Source organism: Heterodontus francisci, chromosome 11 (genome assembly GCF_036365525.1).
Source record: "Heterodontus francisci isolate sHetFra1 chromosome 11, sHetFra1.hap1, whole genome shotgun sequence".
In the NCBI taxonomy this organism is placed as follows: domain Eukaryota; kingdom Metazoa; phylum Chordata; class Chondrichthyes; order Heterodontiformes; family Heterodontidae; genus Heterodontus; species Heterodontus francisci.
In genome coordinates this window covers 94,848,689-94,869,316 of record NC_090381.1, presented here as the reverse complement: position 1 = coordinate 94,869,316, position 20,628 = coordinate 94,848,689, and the positions used below count along the sequence as shown (strand labels likewise).

Sequence of the window (20,628 nt, the reverse complement as noted above, 5' to 3'; positions counted from 1 at the left end):
GGAGGGTATTCCAGAGCCTGGGGCCTAGGCAACTGAAGGTGTGGCCACCAATGGAGGAGTGAGTAAAATCAAGGATGCACAAGAGGCCAGAATTAAAGGAGCACAGATATCTTGGAGGGTTGTGGGGCTGGAAGAGATTACAGAGATAGGGAGGCGTGAGGCCATGGAGGGATTTGAAAAAAGGATGAGCATTTTAAAATCAAGACTATGCTTGACTGGGAGCCAATGTAGCTCAGCGAGAACGGGGTGATAGGGGAATGGGACTTGGTGCTTGTTAAGACACGGACCGTAGAGTTTTGGATGACCTCAATTTTATGGAGGGTAGAATGTGGAAGACCAGCAGAGAGTGCATTGGAATAGTCAAGTCTAGAGGTAACAAAGGCAGGAATGAGCGTTTCAGCAGCAGATGAGCAGAGACGGGGCAAAGTCGGGTGATGTTATGGAGGTGGAAATAGGTGGTCTTAGTGATGGCATGAATATGAGGCCAGAAGCTCATCTCAGGATAAATGTTACACCGAGGTTGCAAACAGACTGGCTTAATCTCAGACTGTTGCCAGGGAGAGGGATGTATTTGGTAGCTAGGGAACAGAGTTTGGAGAGTGTACCAAAAACAATGGTATCAGGCTTCCCATTATTTAATTGGAAGAAATTTCTGCTCATCCAGTACTGGATGTCAGATAAGCAGTCTGATAACTTAGCAACAGTGGAGGTGTCAACAGAGGTGTTGGTGAGGTAGTCAGTATACATGCGAAAACTAACACTGTGATTTTGGATGATGTCACTGAGGGGCAGCATGTAGATGAGAAATAGGAGGGGGCCAAAGATAGATCCTTGGGGGACACTAATCTTAACGGTGAGGGAGCAGGAAGCCATTGCAAGTGGTTCTCTGGCTACAATTAGATGGGTAAAGAATGGAACCATAGGATAATTTCAGACAGACAAACCCGGGCTGAATTTTTAGGCCCCGCGAGAGGCAGGAATGGAGGCGGGTAGGTGTGCAATTTTGCATTGCCAGCCGATGTGGCAGTTCCCCAACTCCATCCTGCCCCCGGGCCATTTTCCCGGAGGTGGGTTGGGGGTTTGGGGGAGCAGCAGGCCAACCTAAGGACAATTGTTGGAGGTTGGCTGCAATTTCCAGTTGGCCTTCAGGCTGCTCAGGTGGCAGAGGACAGTACAGCTGCGGGCCTCTGACACCCATCTCAGCCTGACGGCAGGGTTCAGAAGCCCACAGGAAAATCCTGCCCCTGCCTCGACACTCTCATCAACATCCTGAAGTGTAATAAAACAAAAAAAATAATATCAGTCTTTCAACTAACAGAATCATAGCATTCTAAATCATTTAGAACCTCATTTCTGTTTTAATTAAAAGCAATAGGAGATAAAGTACCTTCATGCGTGCGTGTGAGGCAGAATGCATTATGGGAGCACTATTCACTCAAACACAAAATTGCCACACAAATATGCTGATCTTTCAACTGAGCAGTTGGTATGAAGAACTAATGGAACAGTCACATTCGAGTGGAGCTCTTGAAATATCACAGTAGGAAGTATTCACCATTATTTTTTCAAATTGCCCGATGTAAAATAGTCTTTCAAAACTTAGAAATACAACAACATTGCATCTATTGCCAAATTGACTCCCTGCAGGTCAGGTGTCAATTGATGTTAAATTATAGATAGCCTTGCATTGCAGATTCATGGCTATCAGGAACTTGGTTGAGATTGATCAAATTCATTTTACATAGAACCATTACAGCCAACAAAAGCAGTGGGTCTTTGTCGCATTTTCAAAGTTAGAAAACTAATTAACAAAGCTTTCAAAGAGCATTGCCTCTGCGAGTTCTCCAGATCCATACTTTCAGTGAGAAACCAGTAGAAGTCCCAGCGCAGAAGCGTAAATGGCTGGGAACCATCGTTTATGCTATTTCTCTGGGAGTTTCGCCACTTTTCCACCAAAGTTACGGCGGGAGACCAGGAGAAGTCCCACAGAATTTCAGGACTATTTTATTTATATTTTCTGTAGCTAGATTTTAGATGCCTCCTCTCACTAGGTATTTGTACCACATATTATTAACGAGCAAGTGGGCACCTTGTTCTTATGCTATGTATTGCTATGGATCAAGATGATTTGCCCTGTACTTTTCATTTTTGGGAAAGAGGGTCTCATCTTTTATTGGTGCCTACTCCTCTCTCTGTGGGCCCAGCTCAGGGTGTGAACTTACAGTCTGGGGAAATCACAGGTAGAAGGCCCATCACATCAATCTGTGGCACAATGTGACTGGACTCCTTTATTAGCTGAGTTTGAAAATCATTAACACATTATTTTAAAAAATGTAACTGGAGGAAGAACATGTCAAAAATGGATTTTGAAAGATAAGTTTACTAATCCCTTCCAAACCCATGATCTCTGCCAACTAGAAGGACAAGGGCAGCAAATGCACGGGAACGCCACCACCTGCAAGTTCCCCTCCAAGTCACACACCATCCTGACTTGGAACTATATCTCCATTCCTTCACTGTCGCTGGGTCAAAATCCTGGAACTCCTTTCCTAACAGCACCGTGGGTGTACCTACCCCAAATGGACTGCAGTGGTTCAAGAAGGCAGCTCACTACCACCTTCTCAAGGGCAATTAGGGATGGGCAATAAATGCTGCCCTTGCCAGTGATGCCCAAAAATGCCATGAATGAATAAAAAAAAAATCAACAGTCATTAAAAGGAGACCATCTGGATTAGATTCGCACTGTTCACAAGCATACGCTGTCTACATTTCTTTTTAAAGAAATGCCCTGTAAACATAAAGAAGCAAAAAAAAAGCAAAACCTTCTTTGGAGGATTTGTAAATTACTGAAAAACAGATACAAGTTTACAGAAAATTCTGTTCGAAGAGGTCCAAAAGAGTAGAGTGTAGAACTACTAAAATCAAATGCTTTACTCTGCATGTTCATTAGTACTAATTGTACAAAACAAATCACATAATTATGCAGCATGATTTCACATGTAAAGATTGAATCTCATCATTCAATAGCCACAGAGAAACCAGTTACAAAGAATGAGGATAAACTTGATGCTTTTACTTTCACTGTTTATTTGTGTACTTAACAACAAAAATCTTAAATGGTGATAGCAGATGATATCATTGGGGCAACTGACTTGGAGGGGTGCTGGACTTTTGTGTGGGGAAGCTGGACCAATATTAGTAAAGATATAATCTAAAGGGCGCTTCAGCAGATGTGGAGTTTTTAATTGTTTGCCTTTCTGTTTGGTGAGAGAACTCTCCACACCCCATTTCCCTTTAGGAACAATGGGGTATAAAATCATCTTGGGCAATAGCACAAAATGGGCAATTCAAATATGAGATGTTCCCAAATGCCTATTCAAGCTGCTTACTGTTTCGCTGCTTAGGGAGGTTGGTGTCGGCATTTTCTCAGATTTTGCTTTCAACCCTGTTGCAATGCGGTCAATCTTAGCATGGCTGCTTGAATTATTTGCTCGTCTTGTGCTGTTGAATCAGGGGGAAAACTCTCTGCTGGTTGGAAACGCACCTAGCGCAAAGGAAGATGATTGTGGTTGTTGGAGGTCAATCATCTCAGCTCCAGGACATCACTGCAGGAGTTTCTCAGGGTAGTGTCCTAGGCCAAACCATCTTCAGCTGCTTCATCAATGACCTTCCTTCAATCATAAGGTCAGAAGTGGGGATGTTCACTGATGATTGCACAATGATTAGCACCATTCACTACTCCTCAGATACTGAAGCAGTCCGTATAGAAATGCAGCAAGACCTGGACAATATCCAGGCTTGGGCTGATAAGTAGCAAGTAATATTTGTGCAACAGAAGTGCCAGGCAATGACCATCTCCAACAAGAGAAAATCTAACCATCTCCCCTTGACATTCAACGGCATTACGATTGCTGAATTCCCCCACCATCAATATCCTGAAGGTTACCATTGACCAGAAACTGAACTGGAGCAGCCATTTTATTTTATTTAGCGATACAGTACTGAAACAGGCCCTTCGGCCCACCAAGTCTGTGCCGACCAACAACCACCCATTTATACTAATCCTACAATAACCCCATATTCTCTACCACATCCCCACCATTCTCCCACTACCTACCTACACTAGGGGCAATTTACAATGGCCAATTTACCTATCAACCTGCAAGTCTTTGGCTGTGGGAGGAAACCAGAGCACCCGGCGAAAACCCACGCGGTCACAGGGAGAACTTGCAAACTCCGCACAGGCAGTACTCAGAACTGAACCCGGGTCACTGGAGCTGTGAGGCTGCGGTGCTAACCACTGCGCTACTGTGCCGCCCAACAGCCATATAAACACTGTGGCTAAAACATCAGGTCAGAGGCTAGGAGTTCTGTGGTGAGTAACTCACCTTCTGACACCCCAAAGCCTGTCCACCATCTACAAGGCACAAGTCAGGAGTGAGATGGAATACTCTCCACTTGCCTGGATGGGTGCAGCTCCAACAACACTCATGAAGCTCGACACCATCCAGGACAAAGCAGCCCGCTTGATTGGCATCCTGTCCACAAGCATTCACTCCCTCCACCACCGACACACAGTGGCAGCAGTGTGTACCATCTACAAGATGCACTGCAGCAATGCACCAAGGCTACTCAGGAAGCACCTTCCAAGTCCACGACCTCTACCACCTAGAAGGACAAGGGCAGCAGATGCATGGGAAAACAACCACCTGCAAGTTCCCCTCCAAGTCACACACCAGCCTGATTTGGAACTATATCACCATTCCTTCACTGTCGCTGGGTCAAAATCCTGGAACTCACTTCCTAATAGCATTGTGGGTGTACCTACCCCATGTGGACTGCAGTGGTTCAAGAAGGCAGCTCACCACCACCTTCTCATGGGCAATAAATGCTGGCCTGGCCAGCGACGCCCACATCCCATGAAACGAATAATAAAAAAAGGTGACCAGAACAGTTCACATGAAAAGGAAGAACAGTTCAAGTCATAATTTTATGAGAAAGTTGCAAGTTTCTGTTGGGAAAGGCAGCAGTGGTGCTGAGGAGACAATTAACATGTTCGTGGAGAGATGCTGTTGTGCTGGTTGGCAGTGAGATAAATTGTGGCAACGCCCGGAAGGTAGTGGTAGCTTAGGAAGCAGTGCCATGAATCTGACTAGCCACCTGGGAGTTCTATTGAAAAATTCTCCCTCCAACCAAAAACAGAAGCAGCTGTTCAACCAGTGAAGAATGTTCAGTGAAGGATTGCCAGGGTTCTCAAAAGTAAATACATTTGTTGTGTGCAAGGTTTTGAATAATTGTGGTAAGACTTCATGTACAACGTCTATTAAGTTTGTGACGGCCCCAAGCCACAAAATATAATTTTGACCCCCACACATTTCATTTGATTTATGGTTTCTTACAGAGTGGTATTCACAGGAATGGAAACCACACAGAACCACATTAGAGAATATTGCTGTTAATTATAGAATCATCTAGCACAGAAGAAGTCCTTTCAGCCCAATGTGCCTGTGTCAGCTCTTTGAAAGAGGACAAAAACCGTATGTCACTGATGAAACATGTATAAAGTTTACAGCACAGAATCAGGCCCTTTGGCTCAACAGCGCTATCCTGGTGCTTATTGAGAGCTGGGGGCTCTATATCCTGAGCCTCCTCCCATCTTATTTCATTTCACCCTATCACCATATCATTTTATTCCTTTCTCCCTTGTGTATTTACCTAGCTTCTCCTGAAATGGATCTGTGCTATTCCATGTGGCAGTGAGCTCCACAAACTCACCATCTCAGAGTAAGGAGATGTTGAAATGGCTATCGTTGCGCTATAAAATCTGCCACATATTATATTTGCTCAGTATGCTAATTTTGAATTTCAGTGCTCTCTGTAGAGAGAAAATTTTGAAAGCCTGTAAGTCCACTCTAGTAAAGGGCAGCTTATTACAATCTCACGGGTGCACTGTTTGTAATTTAATGCCCATTGCCTTCAATGGGAAAAATACATGGGCAGTGCATCTGCAATTTTATGATAAGCCACCTACCGTACATAGCACCACACTGATGACATTGGGGTCTCAGAAAATGTCCGCATTGTACCTCTAATTCTCACTGTGGGTGTAACAATTTATTTTCAAGTTTCCCTTATTAACTGTTTCCTCCCTCTGCTCCTTAATAACCCTCATTCCCAACAAATCAAGAACCTGTAGCAGATGGTATTTTAGTGATTCTTTTCTTGAGAATCTTAATTTCCAGGGGGGATTCAGAAGTCTCTGTGCTCCATTTGGAGTTTAACCACCCTTTTGGAACATTATCCTATATTCTTCTGTTTAGTTTAGTTTAGAGATACAGCACTGAAACAGGCCCTTCGGCCCACCGAGTCTGTGCCGACCATCAACCACCCATTTATACTAATCCTACACGAATCCCATATTCCTATCACATCCCCACCTGTCCCTATATATTTCCCTACCACCTACCTATACTCGGGGCAATTTATAATGGCCAATTAACCTATCAACCTGCAAGTCTTTGGCATGTGGGAGGAAACCGGAGCACCTGGAGGAAACCTACGCAGACACAGGCAGAACTTGCAAACTCCGCACAGGCAGTACCCAGAATCGAAGTCTTCTCTAGGAGAAGACTAAAGCAGCCTTGTGTGGGTCGTGTGTCCCTTTTGTGTCCAACATGAAGGGTGAGGCTCTTGCTTCTCAAGCTTGATTAAAAGCATAGATTCAAACGGAGTGGCCTATAAAGCCACTTGAACTTCAGAGCTTTTAGGAAGTTAGGAAAGAATTAGATGGATCATTTAAAAAAGTCACATCCTGGGCTTTTTAATAGACTGGGCCAGGAGGCACATGCCAATTACATGAAGAAGAAAGGAATAGAAGGGTATGTTGATTAGGTGAGATGAAGTAAGGTAGGAGAAGGCTTGTGCGGAGCATAAACACCAAAATAGACCTTTTGGGCTGAAAGGCCTATTTCTAAGCTGTGAATTCTATGTAATACTATGTAATGCCTGAATTCATGGTACATGCTGCCTTAGATTCTCCCCTGGACTCTAAGTTGGAACATCTATCTATCATATCAACTAAACACCACTCACTTTTATGAGCATGAATATTAGTTATAGGGGTTGATTAGCTTAGAAGGCTGGAGCATGGTGCAGAACAACAGCACAAGTTCAATCCCTGTACTATCTTAGGTAGTTCTTGGAGCCTGCCTCCTCACCTTGCCCCATATTGATATCATGGCATAAGCGATAATTAGCAGCCCACAGGGAAAGAGCAAATTAGCTAGTAACTGCCCTGTTCTGCCTTGTATAAGCACCACTATGATGGAACTCTCTCCACAATTGCCTTGATGGAGGTTTGAAATCCATGTTCCCTGCTGCCATTAAATCAAAGCTCTATAAATGACAGGGTGGGCTCAACGCTCTGTGATTAGGAATACTATGCTGTCCTTCCTCTTTTTTGTTTGGATGAGGAGCAGTCAGCTTTGCTGTATTCTCTATTGCCACAGAAGAGGGGATTTCAGGTTATTAGCTTCTTGTAACCTAGCAAGGTTCTGAGCCAGATTGGCTACCCAGTGACTTCAGCAAAAAAAAGCTCCTTCCTGATTTGGTTTTCCTTCTACAAAGTATGTTCCTGTATATTACTGAAGGTGGCTTTACTCTTGATGCTGAGAGAGATGTGTTGATCTCCCTTTTGCAGTCGGGCAAGTCCTCACTTAACTATAGGCCAACATCACAACTGACCCATGATTGTAAAATACTGTCAAAATGTTAGAAACCAGCTTGTGCAGTCAGCAACACTTCATTGTGACATCTTCATTTCCCATATCAACTATCCTTGTGAATTCTTGCAACAAGAGTGTCGATTTATGCTGATCAATGGGGAAATTTGTGCTGTGGGCTCACATTCACAAAGTACAGTTTTGAGACTTCCCCAAACAATGTTCATGTGCTATTATTGCACAGTGTAATTTAAATTTTCTTTATGGACTAAACTGCAATCAAGGGAAATGAATATTACTGCATTTGTCGCTGGATTTAAATCCATAGAGTCGTCCAGCATAGAAACAGGCCCTTCGGCCCACCGCGTCCATGCTGACCATAATGCCTATCTATACTAATCCCACTTGCCTGCATTAATTCCATATCCCTCTATGCCTTGCTCATTCAAGTACCTGTCCAGATGCCTCTTAAATGTCGCTACTGTTCCTGCCTCCAACACCTCCTCTGGCAGCTCATTCCAGATACCCACTATTCTTTGTGTGAAAGATTTACCCCTTTGATGCCCTTTAAACATCCTCCCTCTCACCTTAAATCAATGCCCTCTAGTTTTAGTCACCCCTACCATGGGAAAGAGACTCTGGCTATCTACCCTATCTATGCCTCTCATAATTTTATATACCTCTATCATGTTCCCTCTCAGCCTCCTGGAAAACAGACCCAGCCTATCCAATCTCTCTTTATAACTCAAGCCCTCCAAACCAGGCAAAATCCTTATGAATCTTTTCTGCACCCTCTCTAGCTTAATCACATCTTTCCTGTAGTGCGGCGACCAGAACTGCACACAGTTCTCCAAGTGCAGCCTAACTAACGTTATATACAACTGTAACATGACGGCCCAACTCTTGTACTCAATGCCTCGGCCGATGAAGGCAAGCATGCCATACGCCTTCTTCACCACCCTGTCTACCTGTGTTGCCACTTTCAGGGAACTATATACTTGCACCCCAAGGTCTCTCTGCTCAATAACACTCCCCAGGGCTCTGCCATTCACTGTATATGTCCTGCCCTGGTTTAACTTCCCAAAATGCATCACTTCGCAATTGTCTGCGTTAAATTCCATTTGCCAATCCCTTGCCCACTTTCCCAGTTGATCTATATCCTGTTGTAAACTTAGACAACCTTCTTCACTGTCCACTATACCACCAATTTTGGCGTCATCTGCAAACTTACTAATCATGCCCCCTGCATTCACATCCAAGTCATTAATATATATGACAAACAACAGACGGCCCAGCACCGATCCTTGCGGCACACCACTGGTCACCTGCCTCCAATCTGAAAAAACCCTCCACTACCACCCTCTGCCTCCTATCACCAAGCCAATTTTGTATCCAATTTGCTAATTACAGGAACATTGCTGTGTACTAATTACTGGATCGATGTGTACTAACTGCAACAGTGCTGTATACTAACAGGGACAGTGCTGTGTACTGCTAACATGAGCAGTGCTGTGTACTAACTGCAACAGTGCTGTGTACTAACAGGACCAGTGCTCTATACTGACAGGAACTGTACTATTTACTAATTACAGGAACAGTGCTGTGTATGACTAACTGAAACTGTGCTGTGTACTAACAGGAACAGTGCTGTTTACTAATTATAGGAACAGTGTTTTGTACTAACAGGAACAGTGCTGTTTACAACTAACAGGAACAGTGCTGTGTGCTAATAGGAGCAGTCCTGTGCACTACTAACAGGGATAGTATTGTGTACTATCCGGAACAGTGCTGTATAATAATTACAGGAACAGTGCTGTGTATTACTAACTGTAACAGTGCTGTGTACAAATTACAGGAACAGTGTTGGGCTCTGATAGGAACAGTGTTGTGTACGAACAGGGACAGTGCTGAGTACTAAGTACAGGAACAGTGCTGTGTACGAACATGAACAGTGCTGTGTACTAAAAATCCAGTTTGAAGAAAAGATATTATTCCAACCCACTGCTCCAGCCAGCTTCCATAGTTATATTTTCATATTGCATTATTAAATATTTATTACATGCTTCAAAATAAATTGTTTTATTAATATAAAACATTCCATTAATATAGCTACTAACTACAAGCGTACAAGGGTAACTCCTTCAGCCCTGTGATGAATAAGCAATAAACTGAGGTTAACTCCCTCCAGTATCATTTGAGTAAGCCACCTGGTAGGTTGAGCAAGAGGCAACATTAATAATCTATGCAGTCCCTCCCATTTATCCAGTTGAGAATAGATGTACTAGTTACTTTGCGGGTAAGATAGGTGGAAAATATGAAGGGCAGAGGAAAAGCTGTACTTAACAAGGAGAGTGATGCTTCCAGTACATTAAATTTGTAATGTAATTTCAAATATGGTCCAGGTTAGAATCTTGGATATTTCCTAGAACTAAGATGAAGAATGCTAGGACTTTAAAATTAAGCCTTTAAACATGTTTTTAATGTGTTTTATAATCTTCCCTTTTTTGCTTCATTCAGGACAGCAGGCAGGCAACTTGCTACAAAAAACATATTGTGCCATTTACCAGTACTATGACAGAGTATTGGTAAAGAAAATTTGCCATTCATGTAAAAAGAAACCCTCTTGACCCTCACCTAACACAGAAAGCAACTGCAAATAGATCTTTATTCTCTTCCCCAGTGGATGATGCTGAATGAGATTTTGCTGACTTTATCTTGTCTGATGTGGAGCATAACCACTAACAGCTCAAACTTAAAATGTTTGCATGAACTACATGAACTGCAAAATGCCACCCAATACAAATGAGACAGGTCCCTGAGGGCAGCAATAACACCACAAAGAACAGAACATAGGAAGATAGGATCAGGGGTAAGCTATTTAACCCCTCGAACCTGTCCCACCATTCTGATCAGTACCTCAACTTAAAGGCCTGCTCGGGACTACAATTGAAACCCGACCCAAGCCCGACAGAACCACATCTGACCTGAGCCCGACCCGGCCCTAGTCCTTTGATTTTTTCCCGCGCCCGACCCAACCTGACCCGACCCGACCACTGGAATGAAGTTGATTATATTAAAGAGGTTGTGCTCTACCTTGGATGGAATCGCTCACTGCAGACTAGTGCGGAGTACGGATGCACGTTTCCCACCTTGACGTCCTGGCTGTTCAAATCTGGAAGTTTTTCCCTCCCTGACCAAAAGGCAGCATTGTGTCGGAGCCAGCCCGACCCGACTCGAGCCTGAATGCTGGACCCGGAAGACAGATCCGACCCGAACTGACACATGATACCTTTACCTTACGGAAACCTATTGATCTCGGCTGTGAAAATTTCAATTGACCCAGTATCCACAGCATTTGGGGGAAGAGTTCCAGATTTCCATTGCCATTTGTGGGAAAATGTACTTCCTTATATCACTCATAAGTGGCCTAGCTGTAATTTTAAGACTTATGCCCCCTTGTTCTGGGTTTCCCCACCAGAGAAAATAGTTTCTCTGTAAAAGATGACACTGTTTATTGTAGAGATTTTGTATTATAATTATTATAGAATAAGCTGTGTTCCAGGGGGCTATGTGCTGCAATAGGGATGAAGCATGAAAATACAAGGTTCCTCATTCCAGTATAAAGCATCCTTCAATGCTCATTAGAGCCAAAAGTGTCTTGACATTCTTTCCACAGTGCAGTTATGTGCAGTCACCTTGCTTTTGACCTTGAATCTCATTCTCAGAATTCAGGCCATTAGTGCTCATGACCGCTCATAAAATTGGCTGATCAGATAGTGTATAAATTGCTTTTCCTACATTGCAACAATGATTATACTTCAATGTGCTCAGGGACATCCTGAGATTGTGAAAGGTGCTATATAAATGCAAGTCTCTTCCTTTTTAAAAATAACAGTGACTTGTAACCACTATGAAAATATTTGCAGTGACCTCCCCAATTAATATCACACTATATTGAAATCTTTTAAATTTATCAAATTAACAGCTACAAGATATTCTGTCAATTCAGATGAGTCTAGTTGCTTCATTGTTTGCCCTAGTGTTTGCCTTGTAGTTCTAACTAATATGTACTACCCATTGTAAAAAGTAATGCACTCTACATGAAACATGTGCCTTAACTTTCCGATAGCTTGCAATAATCCTTTTTTACCTCACCAATTTTCTGTCTTCCCCTTTTGAAGACAATGGCCAGGATTTTCATTAAGAATAGTGGTGAAGCTATCAGAGCTCACCATTATTATGAAGTAAATCTGACAGCACCTTCTAGCATTCGCACATGTACAATTAAACACTGCTATCTGGTTTTCCCTACTCTTCCACAAGTTTCACTGAGAGACTCTGCATTCAAACACATGAAGGGTGTGAAGTTGCTGTACTTACCTACTAGTTACTCACTAAACATAACAGAAAAAGTTAGCCTTTGAACATTAAATGTCAGTGATTTTTTGATGGTGTAATAAATCTTAATTATGGCCAGGTTTCTCTGGCACTGACAATTTACTTTTACAAGTGTGGAGTCTCAGTCCTTCAAATTTTATTTATTGTTGGAGATTTTTAAAGATTTTTTTTTAACTTTCTCTTTCTGCCTCTTTTATCTTTCTCTCTTAAGCCATCTGACATTCCCTCACTTTATTTTGCTTTCTGTACATGATTTTACATTGAATTAAATGTTCTAGTTTTACTTCCTCATTTAGATTCTGCAAGGCTAGTGTGGATCCTTTAACCTGATTGGTTGAAGAGACAAACTATTACCTGCCCTACACATAGATGCCATAGATCCCCTGTAGAGGGCCCTGTGCTGACAGGTATCTCTAGTTACTGTAAATTGCTGCTCAAAAGCTCATTGAAAAGTGTGTGAGCAGTTGTAAGCATAATTTCTTTAGAGGTGCTCCTGATTGGCTACTTGGCTACTGTACCTTAGATGGGGAGATTAGTAGAATCCCCAGACACACATACAACTGTTGAGTCCAATCCTCTCTTCACCCGAAGTCCACATACAGACACTTTCAGCAAGCATCACTGGATGACAATTCGAAGTGGCAACTTGGGCTAATTTTTTTCAGCTCTATAATTCAGGGCTGCTAAGGCCATTTATATTACCCCTGCTTTTGGTCTGGCTGAGATCAGCTAACTAAACACAGACCAGTGATCAAACCTGTGACTCCCCCACTGTTCTGCATGGCTCAGCTATTCACTGAACAAATGCATTGAGTCATCGTGGGGAGCAGTCACAGTCTTGTAACTACAACAACAATTACAATTTTTTTCTTGTATAATACTACAAAATGACCCTAATGAGACATTGTTTGACAGTTTAGTTGCAATGAATTGGAAATAAAAGAGAAACAGAGGTCACTTTAGGCCCATACTTGTTGAATCTCTGCAAAAGCTTTTATAAAAATTAGTTCATGGGTTGTGGGCATCACTGGCAAGGCCAGCATTTATTGCCCATCCCTAATTGCCCTTGAGCTTTTAGTGGGAATTATATCATCAGGAAGTGGGGGTAATTTTTAACTGCGCTACCTGGTGAATAAATTGAAGTGGATTGCCCATTTATTATACCAGCAGCTGCATTTTCATTAGTCCGGTTATTGCCCAGGTGACAAAATTGAGAATTACCCAGTGTGTCTAATTTGTGCTATTTATGGTACACTGGCTGGTATGTTGATCAAAATAAATTCTGGTGACTGTCGCTGCTCAATAAGAAGAATGCAGAGAACGCTGGGGAAGAGAAGGGTTTTACACCTTTTTCAATCAGCATCAATACCAAGCACTCCCTTGGGCAAATATTGCAGGGTACACAGATTAGTTGCTGGGCAAAATGCCTGCTTTTACGCCTCTAGAGTATGTCTTAACCCAAACCTCAGCAAAGCACTCCCTATTATAAGTAATTTCCCACCCCAGCCGTATTCTGACATCTCTGACTGAGGTGAACAGTTTAATGATAATTTGGACTGTGAACTCATACTGCAAAGCACTGATTGAGACTGACTGAACTCACATCACAGCTGACAGAGCAAGACAACTTTTATCCCATCAATATGGGTTCACACCATAGACTGCAGGGGAAAGAGAAGCGTGATAACCCGCTGAGACACTTAGCCACACCTCCCCCGGAAAGTTCTTCATTATATCTGGTTTTGCTATACTTCATTCATAGAATGCAGACGATGTGTAAACGTTTATTTGCCATAGAGTAAAGATGGAACACACTGGTAATGCTTATCACTTTACACAGATTAACTTGGGCAATTAGGAGTCTTTTCCATTAAAACTGTGCTCTCTCCCTTTTTTTGACACCTACGTTATTTACAAAATGGAGGAACTCCTGGGAAACTCGTGATTTAAACTATCCTTTTTGAGGTTCTGAGGAAAGGATTCCTGCTGAATTATATGTCAATAGGAATTCTCACAATCAAAACTTTAGGAAAAAAAATTAAACAGTTTTGAAGAACTGGGATGACTTTGATTTCTTTTTCAACATTTGTCGTTGATTTTAATAATCCCAGAGCTAACAGGGAATTGCAAAGAGGCTCGTTAGTACCCACAGTCCCATGCATCCTTAGATTTTCCTGACAGCTCTGTAATCTCGCTCTTCTTCTCCTGAATAAAAATCTGCAGGGATAAATACAAATTTAAAAGCCAATGGAACGAGTAATTCTATGCGTGCAATGGTCTGAGGTAACGTCTAAAAACTCAACAACCATTTACTTTTGGTGTGCTCTAAAGAGGCCAGTTGTCTGTAATGGATACTGGCGCTCTGTCCAGACAGTAAATGTTACACTGAGGTTAGGAAGTAAAAACAACCATATTCTTGCCCCAGCCAGTGAAATATTGTCAGTAATAAATAGCATATTGTTATTCTAAAAATAATAAAAATAATCTCATCAAGCAGCTGTCTGTACAATATCTGTAACTGTTGAAACAAACCTTGCGTTGTGTATAGGACTGGCCATTCATCAGAGGAGCTGTAGGGGACAGTTCAATGGCTTCTGGTTCATGAAAGATGACAGTTGGTAGGGGCTCCTTCCGGAGTGTCAGAACGTTCAGTTTTGTTTTCAGCATGGTCTGAAAGTGCTGGAATGCAAGAGAATGAATCAAATACGGTAGATGCATACTTCTGAATTAGCGTTAACTGCTTAAATAACATTGGGATTCCCTTTAGAAAGAGGTCCTTATGGTAAAACTTCAATCTTAAAAGGGATTCTTTTTAAATGTTACCAAAACCGATTAGCAGATCGACTGCATCAGGTTTTCCTGAATGTCATAATATAAGCAACATACAACAGATGATCCTCCATAATGCAGTGAATAATGGAAATTGGCAAATTAAAAAAAAAATCATTTTGTGGGATGTGGGTGTCACTGGCTAGGCCAGCATTTATTGCCCATCTTTAATTGCCCTTGACAACTGAGTGACTTGCTTAACCATTTCAGAGGGCAGTTAAGAGTCAACCACATTGCTGTGGGTCTGGAGTCATATGTAGGCCAGACCAGGTAAGGATGGCAGATTTCCTTCCCTAAAGGGCATTAGTGAACCAGACAGGTTTTTACAACAATTGACAATAGTTTCATGGTCACCATTAGACTAGCTTTTAATTCCAGATTTTATTAATTGAATTCAAATTTCACCATCTGCTATGATGGGATTCAAATCCATGCCCAGAGCATTAGCCTGGGTTCTGTGATTACTAGTCCAGTGACATTACCACTACACCACTGCCTCCCCTAAAAATAATTGATAGTCTCTGAATTTTGCTCTTGAACCTATGGCACATCAATACCTAGTCATGGAAAGAGGGCCAGTGACATACATGCAACAAAAAGCAGTTTTTGTTACCAACGATAAGACAGGAAATGCCAGTGAAAACATTGCGCAATGGGAAAATGTCTTGCATAAGGGTTTGTCCAACGACTATTTTGAAGGATAATCTGGACAGCAAACAATAGAAATATGACAATGGAAAGTGCACTGTATGTGCTAGTAAACCTTTTAATCTCTCTCATCTTATCCCAGTTTGAGACTTTGATGATGGGCACTTTTCCCAGGGCTCGACTACTGCTGTTTTTCAGTGAGTGTACAAAATTATGGGCTGAGTTAACCATGTAGATGAATTAAAGGCCTGCTACCCGACCCGAACCCAAAGGAACCCGACGACATGTGTTGGGTTCGGGTTGGGTTGGATTGCACTTCCAGGTCCAGCATTCGTGCTCAGGTCGGGCCAGGTCAGACACGCTCTATCACAGGTAAGTGGCTCCAATGTTAATTTAATTTTTGGACTAGAAGGGTGGTCTTGTTACAGTTATTTTAAGCTTGTGCAGATCAGCAACGAAGTGAAAAACGTAAGGTAACCACGTTGGATTGAGTCGGGCGCGGGAAAAAATGGAAGGACTTGGGCCGGGTCGGGCTTGGGTCGGATGTGTTTCTGTTGGGCTCGGGTCGGGGTTTATTTTGCAGACCCGAGCAGGCCTTTAAGATGAATTCCTCCAAATTCTTGTGTAGGAATTATCTGATAGTAGTTTGGTAACCCTTCCTTCAATGGCACCAGTTGGAGGCTACAGCTTGAGGAAATGCATTTTGTGAGCTGTATCCTAACACTCTATAGGACACAGCAGCTTCAAACCCTTGAAGGATCTTAAAAACCGTTATGAGGTTTCGGAGTAATAAGCAGTAAAGGCATAATAAGGACACTTGTAAATTCTAAACATTTTATTTTGCCCTACAGATTTCTATTAGATCTCAAATAACTATAAGTTCCATAGAATTTTAATTTTTTTGAGTATTACGTTTTCCTGGTATACTTTGAAATAATTTGTACTGGACAATGCTGACTCTGTGAAGTCTGAAAATGAAATATAAAAACATATGGGGCTACGAAGCAGTCCTATACCTATTCTTTTCTCCATGTGAAATCAAAAATCTTGTTAGGAGACCAATTCATCATGAATTTCCTGTGCCTTTCACAAGTAGACCCTTTCTTAAACTAGCAATCCAGCAGAGTATGAAAAAAGGCAAAGGGTTCAAGCGACACCAGTCCACCAGTGTCCCAACTTTAGAAATGTTCACCAGCTGTCTGAAGAATTTTAACTGCTAGCAAATTCTTCTCAAGATCTTTAAATGTTGTCTTTGCAAAATAAAAAAAATAAACAAACCCCAAGAAACAGAATAAACAAAAAGAACTCAAGCTTTCCTTTGTGTAAACATGAGTATGAGCTAGACTTGTACTGGCAAGTTTGAACTGGAAAAACACCATCACAAACTGCATGATAAGGGTTGGGGGCTCTAATGGCAAAGGGGTTAGAATACTGTCCTTCCACCTTTTGAACATGTGTTTGAAACCAGCCCAGACTGACTGGCTGTAAGAATCCTATGTTAATTATACTGAAACACTCTTAACCGAGGATCTAGGATCATAAGCACAGAATTTCCCATAATTTATTGCTATTGCAATAACCTATTCATCTCACTTAGAATCAGTGGATGATGTGTGAAATTGAGATGTCACACTGGCATAGTATGGGGGAGGGGTGCTCTTCTGAGGGGTTATAGTTGAGGCATATTGTTGGCGAATTGCAGAGGGAGAAAGGTTTATTCTCCCTTGGACTTAGGCTGAATGTGACCTGGCAGTTTCTGATATTGACTCTGAGGGATCACAATCCTAATTTTCCTGCTAAATAGGAAAAATGAATGCCTTTATTTGGTTGAAATTAATGGACCACGGATGAAATTGTGAGAATGCATGGAATTGAAGCATGATTTCTTCGAATGCACTTTTTGTTATTAACGGATATCAAACTACAACATCAAAGACTTGCATTTATATAGCAGCTTTAACGTAATAAAATGTCCTAAGGTGCTTCACGGGAGCATTATAACACAAAATGTGACCCCGATCCATATAAGAAGATGACCAAAAGCTTAAGTCAAAGAGGCCAGTTTTAAAGAGTGTCTTGCAGAGAGGTATAAGGAGGGAATTCCAGAGCTATGGGTCTAGGTAGCTGATGGCACGACCACCAATGGTGAAGCAATTAAAATCAAGGATGCTCAGGAACCCAGAATAAGTGGAGCGAAGATATCTCGGAGGTTTGTAGGGCTGGAGGAGATTACAGAGAATAGGGAGGGTGAGGCCATGTAGAGATTTGAAAACAAGGATGAGAACACCCTTGCAATAATGATCATCTAAGAAAAGTTTTTTGTCATTCCAAATGTAGAGTGCATAACTGTTATATAGAATGCAACAACAACAAATAAGAAAATCTTATTTCGAAGGTATGATTGCTGAAAGGCCACACAGATGGAATGTTCCAGAGGTTGTTTTGCTGGGGAGAATGACCTTCCCCATCAAATACAGAGGAAGAAGCATAGCTGAGCATGGTGAAAATTGTCTCAGCATCAGGGTGCAGCACAAGATGCATTGCAGCAACTCACCAAGGGTCCTGCATCAGCACCTTCTAAACCTGCAACCTCGACCACCTAGAAGGACAAGGGAAGCAGATACATGGGAACACCATATCTACAAGTTCCCTTCCAAGTCACCCACCAGCCTGACTTGGAACTATATTGGCATTCCTTCACTGTCAAAATCCTGGAGCTCCCTTCCTAACAGCACTGTGGCTCACTAGTACCTTCTCAAGGGCAATTTTAAGAATGGGTAACAAATGCTGGCCTTGCCAGCAATGCTCACATATCAGGAATGAATATTAAAAAAGGACAAATGGACAAAAGTGAGTGATGGACTGGCATCTCTGTTGGTCTCGGTACTTTTCTACTTGTGAAAGGCACAGGGAGGTCATGATATATTGTCCTCCATGACTTAAGGACAACCGTACGTCATGGGATAGATTCAGAACAGATTTGGCAGCTCAAAATTGGGCATTCATGAGGTGCTGTGGACCATCAACAACAGCAGAATTGTATTCAAACACAATCTGTAACCTCACGGCCTGGCATTTCCCTCATCATCAAACCAAGGGATCAACCGTGAATCAATAAAGAGTGCAGGGGAACATGCCTAAAAATGAGGTGTCAACCTGGTGAAGCTACTACATAGGACACACATGCCAAACAGCAGAAACAACATGCAGTAGACAGAGCTAAGCGATCCCACAATCAAATCAAAGCTCTGTAGTCCTGCCACATCCAGTCGTAAATGGTGGACGACAATTAAACAACTAACCAGAGGAGGAGGCTTCACAAATATCCCCATCCTCAATGATGGAGGAGCCCAGCACATTAGAGTCATAGAGAGATACAGCACTGAAACAGGCCCTTCGGCCCACCGAGTCTGTGCCGACCATCAACCACCCATTTATACTAATCCTACATTAATCCTATATTCCCTACCACATCCCCACCTTCCCTCAATTCTCCTACCACCTACCTACACTAGGGGCAATTTACAATGGCCAATTTACCTATCAACCTGCAAGTCTTTGACTGTGGGAGAAAACCGGAGCACCCGGCGGAAACCCACACAGTCACAGGGAGAACTTGCAAACTCCGCACAAGCAGTACCCAGAATTGAACCTGGGTCACTGGAGCTGTGAGGCCGCAGTGCTAACCACTGTGCCGCCCAGTGCTAACTACTGCACCACTGTGCCATATTGGTGCAGAGGAAAACTCTGAAGCATTTGCCACCATCTTCAGACAGATGTGCCGAGTGGATGATCCATCTCGGCTTCCTCCTGAGGTCCCCACCGTCATAGATGCCAGACTTCAGCCAATTCGATTCACTCCATGGGATATCAAGAAATGGCTGAAGGCACTGGATACAGCAAATGCCTGACAACATCCCGGCTGTAGTACTTGTTTTCCAGAACTAGCCGCGCCCCTGGCCTAGCTGTTCCAGTATAGCTACAACACTGGCATCTACCTGGCAATATGGAAAATTGCCCAGGTATGTCCTGTCCAAAAAAAGCAGGGCTAATCCAATCAGGCCAATTATCTCATCAGTCTACACGCGATCATCAGCAAAGTGAGGGAAGGTGTCATCGACAGTGCCATCAAGTGACACTTAAACAGCAACAACTTGCTCACGGATGCTCAGTTTAGGTTCTGCCAGGGCCACTGGGCTCCTGACCTCATTACAGCCTTGGTCTAAACAAGGGCAAAAGAGCTGAACTCAAGAGGTGCGATGAGAATGACTGCCCTTGACATCAATGCACCATTTGACCGAGTATGGCATCAAGGAGCCCTAGCCAAACAGTAATCAAAGGGAATCATGGGGAAACCTCTCCACTGGTCAGAATCATACCTAGCACAAAGGAAGATGGTTGTGGTTGTTGCAGGCCAATCATCTCAGCTCCAGGACATTGCGGCAGGAATTCCTCAGGGTCGTGTCCTAGGCCCAACCATCTTCAGCTCCTTCATCAATGACCTTCCCTCCATCATAAGATCAGAAGTGGGGATGTTCTCTCATGATTGTATGATGTTCAATACCATCCGCAACTCTTCAGATACTGAAGCAGTCCGTGCTGAAATGCAGCACGACCTGGACAATATCTAGTCTTGGGCTGATAAGTGGCAAGTAACAGTCACGCCACACAAGTGCCAGGCAATGACGACCTCCAATAAGAGAGAATCTAACCATCTTCCCTTGACATTCAATGACATTACCATCACTGAAACCCCCACCATCAACAACCTGGGGGGTTACCATTGACCAGAAATTGAACTGTAGCAGGCACATAAATGCTGTGGCTACAAGAGCATGTCAGAGGCTGGGAATTCTGTGGCGAGTAATTCACCTCCTGACTCCCTAAAGCCTGCCCAACATCTACCAAGGCACAAGTCAGGAGTATGATGGAATATTCTCCACTTGCCTGAACGAGTGCAGCTCCAACAACACTCAGGAAGCTTGACACCCCCATTCAGGACAAAGCAGCCTGCTTGACTAGCACCCCATTC

The 20,628-nt window shown here is 42.8% G+C and overlaps 1 protein-coding gene across 2 annotated transcripts in view; it reads right to left on the bottom strand.

The window, feature by feature from the left end:
- The window catches only part of pid1 (phosphotyrosine interaction domain containing 1), a 137,914-nt gene that overhangs the window by 68,012 nt on the left and 49,274 nt on the right, over positions 1-20,628 (bottom strand). For both annotated transcript variants that reach the window (XM_068042558.1, XM_068042559.1), the window contains exon 2: positions 14,652-14,798. In XM_068042558.1, the coding sequence (XP_067898659.1) occupies positions 14,652-14,798 (147 nt within the window). The remainder of the gene's footprint in view (positions 1-14,651; positions 14,799-20,628) is intronic.